Consider the following 15,409-nt stretch of genomic DNA (forward strand, 5'->3'; position numbering starts at 1 on the left):
TGTAGTTTTGCTTTTGATGATACATTTAATTTTTGTTCAGTTTCAGGATCTCAAAACTTTGCATCCGTTACTTGTTGTTCTTTTGAGATGGATTCATTTCATTGTTTTGTCTTTTTACTAATGTTTTTTTCTGTTATTGCTCTCTTCCCTTCTGTCTTTCCCTGTTAATTTTGAAAGTTTTTCTGCTTATCTGTTTAAAAGCTTCTGATCAGTTTCTCTCTTCTTAGTACCAATATTTGTTTTGCAAGCCAGCTGTTTCCCCTTATAGTATGACATTTGATGCTAGACTTTCAATGATGGTTCAGCTGGTGCATGGAGTTACCATGAAATTTTTGTTCTTCTGTTTTGGGGATTCAAGTGTGTAAACAATCTGGGGTACTTACCTGTAAGATGGGTAGAGAGCACATGCGTCATATAGGTGATTTGATTATTCCCTTGGGGAATCAGTGGAGAAAATTCGTATTTATGTCATTGCCATGACACTGCCACCTTCAACCAGCTTCGGTTTTTAGTTCCTATATTATTGAAAACACAAATGCACTTTAAGGTCTTTTCACATTATAGACTTAGAATCTCAAATGGATTGTGATGAGTATAGTTTTAAAATCCTGATATAGAAATGAGAATTTTTTTTTTTAAGTGAAGGTCTTGAGGATACAGCTGATTTGGGGGAGGGGGAGGTCATGGGGCTTGAACTCTGGGCCTAGGCGCTGTCCCTGAGCTCTTCAGCTCAAGGCTAGCTCTACCTTTTGAGCCCCAGCACCACTTCCGGTTTTCTGGTGGTTAATTGGAGAGAAGAGTCTCATGAACTTTAGTGCCCGGGCTAGCTTTGAAGTTCGATCCTCAGATCTCAGCCTCCTAAGTAGCTAGGATTACAGGTGTGAACCACCACGCCCAGCTTAAAGCTGGTTTTTAAATATTATTTTTATAGCTTGTACTGGAGATTGAACTCTGGGCCTCCAGCCCAGAGTACTAGGCAAGTACTCTACCACTTGTGCCAAGCTCCAAACCCTTGAAAGTTCTTTTGTTAAAAAAAAATTAAAGTTGTAACTCTGCAGTCACAGTTAAATTCACAAATCAATTCCATGTATGCATGTTTAAATTGGTGTGTGTGTATATGTATGCTGGCACTGGGGCTTGGCCTAGTCAGGACCTAGACGCTGTCCCTGAGCTCAAGGAGCCCACAGCTCCCATTTTCCAGTCTTTTGGTGGTTAATTGGAGATCACAGTCTTAAATTTTCTTGTCTGCCCAGCTTAAAACCATGATCAGATCTCAGCCTCCTGCATAGCTCGGATTACAGGAATGGGCCATGTTTAAATGCTTGCAAAAAACTAGGGAATTTGGAAACATCAGGAACAAGTTATTACATTTATTCACTTTATAAGATTGACTCCTAAGCATGATACTATAGAGTAAGAGAGATTTTTGTTTGCTTTTCTAAACTAGGGTCTCGGTCTCATTGTGTGGTTGTGATTAGCCTTGAACTTGAGATCCTCTTGCTTCAGCTTCACTAGTGCTGAAGTTACTTCAGTAGATCATTCTGCTTGGTTCTGAGTTTCTTTTTGTTCTTTTGTTTTTGTTATTGTTGTTTGTTTTAAAATAACACTAGGGATAGGAAGAATTGTTCCCCAAAATGAAAGTGAAAACTTTTCTTAATGCCTTAGGAGTTTAAGGCTCTATATATGCTAATATATTTAGAAACAGGGAAAATAGTTGATAACTATTTTAAACTAAAGCTAATTAACAGTTATCTAAAGCAAAATATTAATACTGTAAATAATATGCTTTCGTTTTTGGCAATACTGGGATTTGAACTTGGAGTCTTGTACTTTGTAAACTGTACAATACCACTGAGCCATACTTCCAGCCCTGTTTTTCACTGGCTATTTTTTATGGTAGAATTTGGCTTCCTGCTATGAGCTCCCCAAGCAGCAATCTGCTAACTTTTAAGTTTTCCATCATCATTGGCCACCGTGTCTTGGACTTTTCGGCCAGTACTGGCCTGAGATTGTTCTCAGTTTCAGCCTCTTATGTACCTTGGGATGACAGGCACATGCCACTGTGCTCAGCTGTGTAGTTAAAGGGTCTCATGTACTTAGCTGTACATGAAGCCGGCCTTGAGCCTCAGTCTTGCGGTTGTCGGTCTCAACTAGCCAGGGTTACTGGCTTGGGCCTTGGGCACCTGGCTTATATGATGCACTTTTGACAGGTGTTCTTGCTGGTCTGTATCGTTTTTTGTTTTTTTTTTTTGAGGCAAGATAATTATGATTTAAATAGTACATCTGACTTAATTGTCTGGAAATGTACCATTAGATTTTCTTTTTCTCTTTCTGGTAGACTTTTTTTCCTTTTTGACATAAATCGATGGACTGTTTCTGATGGTCACCTAGTAAAAAAATTAAGGCTTTGTGTGTGCATACACAAATTTATTTTTAACTATTATATATTAACTATACAAAAGGGGATGTGATATTTCCATGCCTGTATACAGTGTATTCTAGTCAGCCTATCTCCTTTAATGTTGAAAGCAATCATAAACAATACCTAAATGATGGCTACCCTTAAAATCAAACAAGAGGGAGTGAGCCTCGTGTTTAGTATATTTGGCCAGTCTGCAGTTTGCTTGATCCCCTATCTTAAAAAAGGAAGAATATGAAGACCACTTTGTTAATGGGATAAACCAATACATGGCTATAGAAAAATTCAAAATTGGTGTTCTTAATACGAATATTTGGCTTTTCAAACAATTATGGTTTATATTCATTTGTCAGATACAGTGTTGTTATTTTTCTTTCCTTTGGATTTTATTAGTCCTTAAGTTAGATGTTTTATACTGCAATCTGATCTGACCATCATTCTTACGTTTGAAGTCTTTATTTTTATAATTCTTTTGTAGTGCTTAAGTAATTTTTTTTTCCCCAAGTTGCATGCCTCTTCCTTTTTGGACTATTGAGTGCTTTGCTAACTTTCCCTTCCTCCATTGTATTTTTTTCAGATCATCAGGAGAGCCCCAGTCTGACGACACTGAATCTAGCCGAATGTAAGTATAACTTGGTTGAGGCTGGGGTATAGTTACCCTAGACTGCTTTCAATGGCATCACATTACTTTAAAGCAATTTCCAGGTAGAAGAAAGTAATGACTTAAAAATATTTACATCAAGAGATAAGATCATATTTACTCTTTCCCTGCCAAGCACTTCTATACTTTTATAATGACACTTGATAATCTGCTATTGACAGTTATCTAGTAACTGATAATTTCCTTGCGATTATCTAGTAAACAGAAAATTACCTATATATTTACTTATAGTGCATATTCCTGGACATGCTTATATCTACACCCCCTGCATTTGTAAGGAAATTAGGGTACTAATCTTAGTGTCTGTTATCAAGTGATTTGGCTCATTAAAAGCAGGATTGTTTCAATAGATCCTTTGTTTGCTCTTTAAGTATAAGGCATCAGCTCCTATGTTGTGGATGCAAAGACGAGTAAGAATTAGTTTCCTAATTTTTACAACGTATACAGAGAAACTTTTACACAGAGCAGAAGACTCCAAAACACATCTTTTGGGTTATTGAAGTAGGGTGGAACTTGGGATGCAGTGGATACACAAAGGAGTAGCCCTTGTATGATAGGAACTTAAATCCACAGATGTGACTGCAGTCTTGGAATGTTGCTGGGAGTTAGGCAGCTGGAAACTTGAGCATGCCCAAGGTCATGAAGCAACATACTAAGTATCGGAAGCTGTAGGCATTTGCGGCCTTTTAGATTATTGACTGAGGGGCATCATACACTGGAGAGGAATAGATTGTTGGAAATGACTTGGCTTTGTATGCTATGAGAAGGATTTTGGCTTCTATCTCCTAGATATTTGGGAATCATAAATCATTGCTTAGTAAAGATTAGTTAACCCTGGCAGATGGACATTTTGTTTTCTATATCCTGTAATTCATTTCGATAAATGTTACTTTATATGATCGGAGGCACAGAGACATTGCGCCTTTGGGTTCTTCCTCGGACATTAAAAGAAAAAAGTCTTAATGGCAGAAAAATAGATTTAAAAACAAATATACGGTGTTAGGATAATCAAGACTTCAGTAGTGGTTTAGCCAATTGAAATTTTAATAAGGCAGTGAGTAATATAATGAGAATTCATGACCAGATTTTTCTGGATTTATGGCAAACTGAGAAAGTGAAATAAGTAATACTTCAATAATTAAATGTAAGGACTTTGGAAGTTTAAGATAATACTGGTAGTCATTATTAATGCAAGGTTTTTTAAGGCATCAGGTTTTAGATGGAAAGATATTGGTGACCTTGAATAAGAGGAAAGACCCTCATCAGAAGGAGGTAAAGATAGATATGTGATTTATGAAATGGTGTGGGTTAGCAAGTTTGACAAAGTTACATTTTTCTCTGTAAATAGATCACATTCTTTCAAATGCTTATGAACAACACTGTGAGTCTCCAAGAAAATTTAAAATGTATTTCTCAAATGATGTTACTCTGTAACTTTTAAAAATTGTAAAATAAACTTGAAAAGGTTGTGGTATTATGAATGTAAATATTCCTGTGCAGTCATCACCAGAACTCTGCCAGTTTCTAGGGGTTGAAATCAAGATGTCATGCTTGTTTACCTTGCTTGCTTGGCTACCATGTGAGCCGTGCTTCCAGCATGGCTTTTTGCTGATTATTTTGTAGATGGACTTTTCTGCCTAGGCTTACTTTGAACCACAATCATCTGGATTTCAGCATTCTGAGTAGCTGGCATTACAGGCAAGAACCACTGGTACCTGGCTAAAAAATGTTCTCCTTTTTTTGGTTCATGCTGGGATTGAACTCAAGATCCTGACACTTGGCTAAGCAGGCGCTCTACCACCTGAGCCATACCTCCAGCCATCACCAGATCTCTTTAATTTTGTAACACTGAAACTGTGCCTAGTAAGTCAGTTGCCCATTCCCACTGCCTCCGGCAACTACCATTCTACTAATTAGCTTATTTGTTGCTACTCCAAGTACCTCATGTAAATGTACGCATCAGGTTTTGCCTTTTGGTGATGAGTGTATATCACTTAGCATATGGGATGTTCCATCCATGTTGTAGCGTATGTCAGAATTTCTTTTTAAGGCTGAATAATATTTGTATATATATGCAGTATGTTACTTGTCCATTCATCTGTTAATGATTATTTTTGTGATTTAGCTATTGTGAATAGTGTTGCTATGAATGAATATATGCTCTTTGAGATCCTGCTGTAACGTCTGGGTATGGTATATATTAGCAAGTGGAATTACTCAGTCATGTTTTTAGTTATTTGAAAACTTGACATGTTGTTTTCCATGATTTCTATACTTTTTACATTGTATCAATAATACACAAGGATTTCAATTGTTCCTGAGGTGGCATTTCATTGTAGTTTAGTGACTATAACTTTCTCTAAAACATTTTGTCATGTTTTATAGAATACTATGAAGAATATGATTTTAGATGTTGAAAACTTGGGACATTGATGAGTTTAAGGTGAAGAAGTAGACTAGTAAATTTAATGCATTGAATATCCAGCTGAGGTCGGGAGTCTTGTCGTACTTGAAATCTATGACTTCTCCAGGAGCCAGAAAGTTATTAAAGTATTTCAGAGGTCTATTAGCAGATTAGTCAGGACAGAACTAATCACATAGAATTTTTACATTATGGTAATTAAGTGGATATACTATTGACAGTGGTCATGTTTGGAAAGATTGGGGAACAGGTGTAGGATTATTTTCAAAAGAATGTTGTATCTTGTAGTCTGGTTGTTAGATGGTCAGAATAGGATTTACAGCACTCCTCACACTATAGAAACAGGAAATGATTATCCACGGACAGAAACACTTTTACAAAAGGTAAGGAAACCATGTAAGAGGTGTAGGGTATAGTATTAAGAGACAGTGCTTCGAAGAGGGTTGGGAGATGGGTTTACATTTCCTGCTTTACCTGTCCCTCCACTTCAGCATCAGACATTGCCATAGACACTGTGGGGGGAGGGGTTCTTAGTAAAACCCGAGGCTTGGCTCTCCCCTGTCTGTGAATTCCTGCCAGTAACCAGTTGAACTTCCAGGCCACCCCAGTGCCAGACCAGATCCTCTAGCCCCAGCATCTGGGATTGGCCTCCAAATCCATATCCAACCTAGCTTCTAGGGCTCCCCACTCCAGCAAGCCCAGGATTCAGTCCCTTTGTGTCTAGCTCCAGGACCATCCCTGTGGAACCAGGTACTAGGTCAGCCTCGGCAGCCTGCCTTCAGGGGCCTGCCCTTTAGGCCAGCACCTTCCCTCAGTCTCCAGACCCTGAACCCTGGTCACATACTTGACACAGAATTAGGTTGACACTAAACTAGGTTCCTTGGACTCAGCTTCCATGAACCTTCTGTTAACATACCTGTACCCTTGTAATGAGGCTCAGGATTTCCTTACCCAAGCTATTAGTCAACTTGTGGGCTCAACCATCAGGCTTATCTTAGGAAACTCGTGCTTTGTCTATCCCAGTGTCTGAGTAGTTACTGAGTATTTAGGCTTGTGGCCTACTCCAGTGCCATTTGGTCTCCGTGGAACTGTGTATCAAGGCCAGCCCCTGTGGAAGTAGATTCTTTGGCATCTGTGGCTATATGGATCCTTGTGGACCCAATCAATAAATCCACCACTGTAGATCAGGCTTCATTTCCAGTCTTGTAGATGCAGAATAGAAGCCTGCCTGCATACTGACCTATGGGACTTCCTGTTCAGTCAGAGACTCAAGTGCAAGCCTGCCCATAGGTCACATCGGATGATGTGCTGAACATTTCTTTACAGGTTGGCTGTTTTTTAAAGACAAAACACATCTACAAAGACCAGTCAATCCTTACTTCTTCAGATATTGAGACATCAAATATGACCACAAGGATCAAGAGCAGTCGGAAACATGTCACCACCAAAGGAACAAAGTAAAGCACCATTATCTAATCCTAAAAAATGTCCATTTGATAATTCAGACTCCCTTCCCCTCCCCTGCCCTTCTCTTTTTTTCCTCTCCTCCTCCTTCCCTTCTCTCCTTTCTTACCTTCCTCTTCTCCCCGTTTCCTGTCTTGGTTTTGGGATTGAGCTCAGGGCTTTACACGTGTTAGGCAAGCATTCTACCACTATGTCCTCATTCCTTTTGTTTTTTATTTTAATTTTTAGATATAATCTCAAAAATTCTGGCCTTGAATTTGTGATCTTGCTGTCTACCTCCTTGGAGTTGCTGGGTTTGCCAGCGTGCACAGCATGCTTAGCAATGTAATGGTTCTAAGGAAACACAATTTTTAAAAATACAGAGATATAATTCAGAGAAATCAGGAAAACAGCAACAAATAGAATACTAAGAGATTGAAATTACTTAAAAGAAATTATGAAATTGTATCATTGACAGAATTGATACAGCAGAAGAATCTACATAGAAAGCTAACTTATTTATAAACATTTCTAGCCAGCAGGTGTAAAAGGAGTAACAATGTAAAGGAATAAAGAAAGCTTATAGGATTTATGAGACAGCATCAGAAGAAATACTTGCATTATAAAAATGAAAGCTCATTTAAGGAAATAATAGAGATATATCTGCATGTGAGGCCAGAAGTTCCCAGTAAGGTTTAGTTCAGATAAAACTACGTGAAGATATGTTACATATAAACTTGAGAAAATCAGATCTGAAGAGAAGATTCTGAAAGTACCAAAGGAAATATACTTCATACACAAAGGAGTTGGAGTAATTAGTAAGAGACATTTTCCTTTGTTGTGCCAGTCCTGGAGCTTGAAGTTAGATAGGGCTCGAATGATATCCCTGAGCGGTTTTGCTGAAAGCTGGTGTTCTACCATTTGAGCCATAGATCTACTTCTGGTTTATTTGATGCTTAATTGGAGACAATAGTGTCCTAGACTGTCTTATTTTATCCTGCTCAGGCTGGCTTGGAATTGCTGTCCCCAGATTTCAGCCTCCTGACCAGCTAGGATTATAAGCATGAGCCACTGATGCCCAGTATAAGAGGAAACTAAAGTAGAACATCTAGAAATCAAAAGAGAATGGAATGATAAGTTTAGCCTGCTAAATAAAGGACTAAAAAGAAAGAGCCCAACGGACTACAAGCCAAGAATCTTTTAACCTGGTAAAGCTGTCCTTTGGAAACATATAGACTTTTCCTAGAAATTAAATCAGACACTTAACTATCAGAGCTCTGTTAAAAGAAAAAGTACCAAGAATTCTTTTATGTGTGTGGCAGTATTTACGTTTGAACTCTAGGCCTTGTGTTTGACAGGCGATCTAAAGCTGAATAGAAAGGTCTCTAAATTAGTAGCATAAAAATAGATGAAAATATTAAATTCAATTGTATGTTAAATACACAGTCTAATTTAGAATACTCCTAATTCTATATTAGTGGTATATAAGTCACATATTCTTATAAAGTTAAAATACAAACTCTTCCAAATAGTAGCAACAACAGTAAGTTATAATACCAAAAATGTAAAAATTAGATGAAGTGATTTTTTTTTTTTAGTACAATCACATGTCTTTATATAATCACAAAACAGAACCATGAAACCAAAGGGCATGGGCCTAGTAGGTCACTTGATTGTCACCAGTATTGCAGGAAATAGCATACCAATCACACCCTCACAAATGTAGTTGAGGGTATCATATTTTCTGACTTGAAAGTGAACTGTGAAAGCTATAGGCTAGTCTGTCATAAAAATCCATGCACAGGCAAAATGAGGATCCTAGAAGTAAATGCACATACTTCCAGTTGATTTTTGACATAGGTTCTAAACATATATGAAGATGGTATTGTGAAGAATGGATATCATGTGGAGAAGAATGATACTGTGCCATTTTGGCTCATATCCTCTACAGACCCCAACTCAGAATAGCTTAACTCAAATGGGAACTGGAACAAAAGGTAATGGGAGATAGAAGAAAAGAACTAACTTCCGTCACATTTTTTTTTTACTACAACCCCCAAAATGCAAGTAAAGCCAAAATAGTTTGCATGAAAATAGTTTGTATGAAAAAGCAACTGCACAGGCGAAAGATAGAATCAAGAACGAAGAGGCAGCCTGTGGAGTAAAAGCATTTGCAACTGCATATCTGAGAAGAGTCACATCATATATAAGGAACTCTAACCACACAGTAGTATGAAAATTATCATTGAAGAAATGGCCACAGAACCTTAAGAGAATAACAAATGACTATCCAGTGAATGAAAACAAAAATCAATCATTTAGGAAATGCCAATGAAAACAATGAGATGTCACTTTACACCTATTAAGAATTTACCTGTACCTTGCAATACCCCTTCAAATAAATATTCATGCTGGTAAGGATGTGGGGAAAAGAGAAGTCTTACATTCAGTGCAGCAGTTATGGAAAAATCATATGGAACTGCCTCCAAAAATTAAAGATTTGTTTAGATTCAGCATACTTACTGTTGAATATATAATCCAAGGAAATCAAATCAACATGTTGAAAAAGATGTATGCATTTTGATGTACATCACAGCATTAGTCACAATAGGCAAAAGAATAAGTACTAGATGAAGAGGTTCAAAAAAATTGCATAGCAATATACATGATATTATACTATGGAACTGAAATCCTGTCCTTGTGATAGGGATGGAAGGTGGGGTCATTATGTCAAAGTCAGATATGAGGGAAGGACGTTACATGATTTTGCCTGGATGTGGACTGTAAATAGGGTAATTTAGAAGTAGAGAATAGAATATTGGTCAGCAGAAGCTTCAGAGATGTTACAAAAGGGAAGAGAATTAGAAATTGATTCATATTTATTGTACTCCATGATGATTTGTAGTTAATAAATGTACATACTGTCTCAAATCACTTAAGAAACTTTAATATGTTCAAGAAAGTGCTATATATGTAACATTAATTTGCATTATCATGTTGCATGTGGCAAATATGATCATTTCTTGTCAATTAAAAAAAATAAAATAGAAAAAAAATCTGGTGTCATGATATGTCAAATATTTTGTATGAGTGAATTTTTTTACTGTTTAAAGAATTTATTTTTTACTATACAAATAGATCCTTGTGTTACTTCTGTAAGTACTATCTAAAGCTTAAAAAATTACCTTACATTAGTTATGAGAGGGGACATTTTATTGTTACCTTTCCACCCATTTAGCGTGTATGCCAGTCAATCTCATACTCTTTGTCATTCATTCTTCCTTCTCAAAAAATTTTCAGCAGTTTTCATTGTTCTATTTTCATAGTTACAAATAACTTCTTTCAACTATATTCAACTCTTTCATCCTCCTTATTAGCCAGGCCATTTCCCATTTGAACCCATCCCCTAATAGTCTATTTTTCTTTTTTCATCTCTCTTCTTTTGGCCAGTAGCTTTCAGTAAGGTGCTTTATGCTGTTCATGTGTATACTTGCATTGTATTAAAATATTGACTATTCTATTTTCCCCTTATTTCTCTTCTCTTCCTAAATACTTTTAGCTTAATGCATACTGTTTTAAATAATCATATATATTGACATACATGTGTATACATACACATATATATACCAGTATACATATGCACATGTATATAATGTGTGTGTCCACATCTATGAATATGTAAGTTTTTTAGGTCTAGCTTCCACAGGAATGCAAACATAGGTGTTATTTTTTTTCTTAGCTTTAGTTTTTCTCATTTTCTCCAATTGCATCATGTTTTCACTTTTCTTTTTGGTTGAATTCAGGGTTTGGGCACTGTCCCTGAACTTTTTTGCTCAGGGCTAGTACTTTACCAATTGGAGCCACAGTGCTGGTTTTCTGGTCTTTATTTGGACATGAATCTCATGTACTTTCCCACTTGGACCTTGATTATCAGATCTCAGCCTTCTGAGTAGCTAGGATTACAAGCACAAGACCCTAGCACCCAGCTTAATTTTTCTTTATGGCTGTTTAATACTCTTATCTTACGTAGGTTATGAGTTCCTAAATTAGAACTTGTTCTGTTTTATCTAGGGAGGTGGGTGTTGTTTTTAAAACAGAGTAATGGTGAGTTTATGAGTCTTATCGCTGCACATAAAAATGTTGAAGTATAAGTACCTTCAAGAAAGAGCCAACTTGTATTGAAATCTTAAGAGGTTGAAGAACCTTTATATAAAGGTGGCTTTTTAGAGATCTTGGTAGAATGTTAGGAAGATGATTTCCAGACTGAAGGATGGACGAGCTTAAATGAAACTTGGATTTATAGTAAAAACGTAAGGTTGTTATGAGATATGATAGGCTTTGTCACATAATCTCTGGTGTAAGCCCTTTCTATTAAAGCTATTATTCTGTTGATCTTGACCATGCTTAAATAGAGCAGTAGCAAATTAGACCCATCAGGTCCCATCATAGCCGTCTAAGGCCCTAGTTATAAGTCCTGTCGGGATAGAGGTACATGCCTTCACATCTGCCACCATTTCTTGAGCTTATATACCTGTGGAAGCTGCAATCAGGCAGCACCTTAGTAAGCGGGTTCAGATGTGTGCCACCATCATATTACTTGTTTTCCATCTCATTGTCTTCAGCCAAAGCCTTTGGAAGCCACTTTTAACTTTTGTTTCACATACTTAATTGATAAATCTGCCTCTATCTTGAAAATATCTTAGTATTTACATATCTTTTTGTTTTTATTTTTCCCCCATTCCTAGCTGTATTAACCCTGAGTAAAGCTGTCACTTTGGCTTATTTGTATGGGATTGGAGTGCTAGGGTTTGAACTGATAGCCTGGTACTTGATAGGCATATGTTCTGTTGCTAAGCCATGTTTCCAACCCTTTTTTGCACTGACTTTTTGAGATAGGGTCTTGTTTCCTGCTGTCACAGGGAGAATAGATGTTAGCCACCATTCTTGACTTCTTTCATTGAGATGGAATCTTACAGACTTTATGCCTAGGCTGGGCTGAACTGTAGTCTCATCTCAGCATACCAGTTTGCTAAGAGTACAGTCTGTGGGCCACTGGAACCCAGTTAAGGCCGTCATCTTTTGCTGAAAGAATTTTTCTGTAGTATTCGCTCCCTGGCCAGGTGTAATGTTGCATGCCTATTACCATAGCTACTCAGCAGCAGACAAAGGTAGGAAGACTGCAGTCTGAGGCCTGTATAGGCCAAAATGTGAGGCCCCATCAAAAAGAAGCTAAAGCATGAAGGTCTGGGACAGTAGCACAAGTGGTAATGGCCTGGATTCCATCCCCCTCCTCCTTACCACTCCCCCAAAAGCCTTGCTCTCCTTTTATTCTCTAATAAATTTGTTATATTCCCTATGCTCAATCCCTTTCAAAGACTAATGTTTCTCTCAGAATAATACCTAGAAGTCTACTTGGACCTGAGTTAACTTCTTGCCTTTCACTAACTCATGGCTCTATGCGCTGGATTTAGGCTCTTGCCTGTACGTACATCTTTGTGTTTTTTTGACCTGTACCTGCTGTGTGTAGTCATTCTTGATGGTATCCATGTCTCCATTCTCACTTCTTACAGACCCTTCATCAAAGAAGATATGACCAACTTTTAAAGAATGGTTATATTTAATCTTTTCTGTTGCTATGACCTTTCTTTAAAAAAGTAAGTTAATGTCCTTGGCCTTCTCTTATATTGATTTCTTGTTTTGCTACAGTGAAAGCCTACTGGAACATATAAGACGTTAATTCACAATGTTATCTGTCTAGGCATCAGAGGAGAAATAAATGCTTACTGAGTTTCTCACTGTGATGTATTAGTTTCTAAGTACAGGACAGTAATATGAGATCTATGTACTAAATGAGTAATTCTAGTAAGATACGATGGTGAAGTGATGCATGTCTTGGGCATAGTGAAGAAGGATACCTAGTCATCTTGAAAGAGATACCAAAAGTGAATCCTCCAGGGCGATGACTGGGGATAAGGAAGGACCATAGTGTAGTATATTAGGCAAGAAGGAAAGCAAAAATAAGACATCCCAGCTAGCTAGTCCACTGAACTGTATAGGCAGCAGTACTGATGAAATGTAGGGCCGGGTGATGCGAGGAGGTGATCTTGGAAGTGTTACAGTTTTTGATTTTCTCTGTAGAGTCATGGGAGAGCCAGTGAAAAGCCTTGGGCACTCTGTTTTTACCGTATGCAACATATAGGAGGAACTATGTTCCAATTTTAAAGTAAGTGTACTTATAGCAGAACTTTATCAGAATAAAATCTGGTTTATTCTATTGGAGTTAATCGAAGGGATTTGATTTAGGGACCTCCTACTCTTTGCAGGTAATATTGAACCATTCCTTTACATCTTTTTGCCAGTCCTGGACTTGAATTCAGGGCCTGAGCACTGTCCTTGGGTTTTCTCAAGGCTAGAGCTCCCACTTGAGCCACAGTACCACTTCTGGCTTTTTTCTATGTATGTGGTACCAAGGAATCGAACCTGGGTCTTTGTGCATGCTAGGCAGGCACTCTACCACTAGGCTAACCTCTTGTCCCTTCTCTAATTTTTATTTATTTATTTACTTACTTACGTGTTTAATTATTCATTTATTTATTTATTGTCAATTGTGGGTCTTGAACTCTGGGCCTGAGCATTGTCCCTGGGCTCTTCAGCTCAAAGCTACTGCCATACCCCTTGAGCCACAGTGCCACTTCTGGTTTTCTGGTGGTTAATTGGAGATGAGAGTCTCATGGACTTTGGTGCCCAGACTGGCTTTGAACTGCAACCCTCAGATCTCAGCCTCCCGAGTAGCTAGGATTACATGTGTGAGCCACTGCTCCCAGCTCCTCTGCATCTTTTTAAAAATTATTTACTTGCTTTTTCTTGAGACCAGCTTCATATACCAAGCCTTCAACTTAGGCTCTTGGATAGCTGGGATGATAAGCATTAAGGTTGGATCTCTCAACTCATCCTCCTGTATTTCCCTGAGATTATTGAAGTGTGCTAACACATTGGGTCCCAGCCTTTGTTCTTCATCTTAATGTATCAGCTAGCACTAGCCTGTTGCTGAAAAATTTAAGCATTAGAGTCAGCATTCTACAAATTACTTACCTTTAAGTACTTGTTTGACAATTGCCTCTTTATTTTCCCCTAATACTTCATTTTTGGTCTTCTCCATCGGCTTTGCAGTAGTTTTTCATAGAACTAGATTGCCTTCCTCCAGTTATATCTATTTCTTCAAGATTTAGAGAATGGAATTATTTGTAGAGGCAAACTTGATTGGTCACTTCCCTGCTTTAAACCCATTAGTAACTAGCTTCATTTATTATTATTTAGAAGTTTATTGAGTATGCCGTTTCTGATATGATTAAGCCTCTGTTTACTTTGAATGGAATATAATTAGCTCTTATTTCACTATTGACAAAAATGGAAATTCTTTTGCCAGTTGCTGGGGAAGTTTCCCATAATCTGGAGTCTTTTGTCCTTGATCTAAACTGCTGCTGTTATCCTAGCTATACCATGTTATCAAACCTGTTTCTTCACACATAATTCATTCATGTGTTCTGAAAAATGTTTCCCACCTTTTTTGTCCTCAGCTCCAAGCCATCTTTTGTGAGTCACCTCTGCTAAATTGCCTCTTTGTAGTCATACTTCTATAGGCATGACTTAATGGCATTCTAGTTTTTTTCCTTTGGACATTATGTCATTAAAGAGTCCATTTCATAGTGCTTGTGGATGTGGGATCTTGATTCTCAAGATGATTTTGGTCTGTACTGAAGTAGACATTTTGAAGTTGTTTAGTTATTAAACTAAAAGATGCAACTGTCCAAAGAAGAGGTATCTTAATAGTGGATCCTAGTGAAGTATGAGTATCTCCAGAAATTAAATATTTCTAGAAAGGACGTCTTTGAAGAGAGTGAAGGAAAATGTAAGAAAGCAAGAAATCATGTCATAAAAGCCTAAAGGCAGTAATTACATAGAAGTCTGTATTCCTTCCTTAGCTTAGTCAAGTAGTGAAAAGGACTGACTAGTCAGAGTTATAGAAGCTAAGTTATGGAAGCTATTTTCTCCCACACTTTGGTCCACACCCTGTTCACTGCTCCTTTGAGCATAAAAATTCTCTTTCAGGAGCCGGGTGTTTGGCCTAGTGGTAGAGTGCTTGCCTAGCATGCACGGAGACCCAGGTTTGATTCCTCAGTACCACATACATAGAAAAAAGCCAGAAGTGGTGCTGAGGCTCAAGTGGTAGAGCTCTGGCCTTGAGAAAGTCCAAGGATAGTGCTCAGGCACTGAGCTCAAGCCCAGGACTGGCCAAAAAAAAAAAAAAAAAAAAACTCTTTCAGCATAAATACTGAGTTTTGAAAGTTCATGTCTTCTGCAACAGCATTGTTTTGTCTTTTTTACAGTTTCCAGTAGCTTCTCAGTTGACAATTGATGTCTGAACTCAGGCTCTTTATTAACTCTTGTCACCTGTGTTCATGTG

The 15,409-nt window shown here is 37.7% G+C and overlaps 1 protein-coding gene across 5 annotated transcripts in view; it reads left to right on the top strand.

Annotated features, from left to right (window-relative positions):
* The window catches only part of Ube3a (ubiquitin protein ligase E3A), a 60,677-nt gene that overhangs the window by 18,840 nt on the left and 26,428 nt on the right, over positions 1-15,409 (top strand). For 4 of the 5 annotated variants that reach the window (XM_090321771.1, XM_090321773.1, XM_090321775.1 and 1 more), the window contains one exon: positions 2,997-3,041. In XM_090321771.1, the coding sequence (XP_090177897.1) occupies positions 2,997-3,041 (45 nt within the window). Of the gene's footprint in view, positions 1-2,996; positions 3,042-6,828; positions 6,960-15,409 lie in introns of all 5 variants that reach the window. The other variant, XM_090321774.1, reaches the window with a different exon arrangement.

The sequence above is a fragment of the Megascapheus bottae genome, chromosome 30 (genome assembly GCF_031878675.1).
Source record: "Megascapheus bottae isolate mThoBot1 chromosome 30, mThoBot2.hap1, whole genome shotgun sequence".
Lineage (NCBI taxonomy): Eukaryota > Metazoa > Chordata > Mammalia > Rodentia > Geomyidae > Megascapheus > Megascapheus bottae.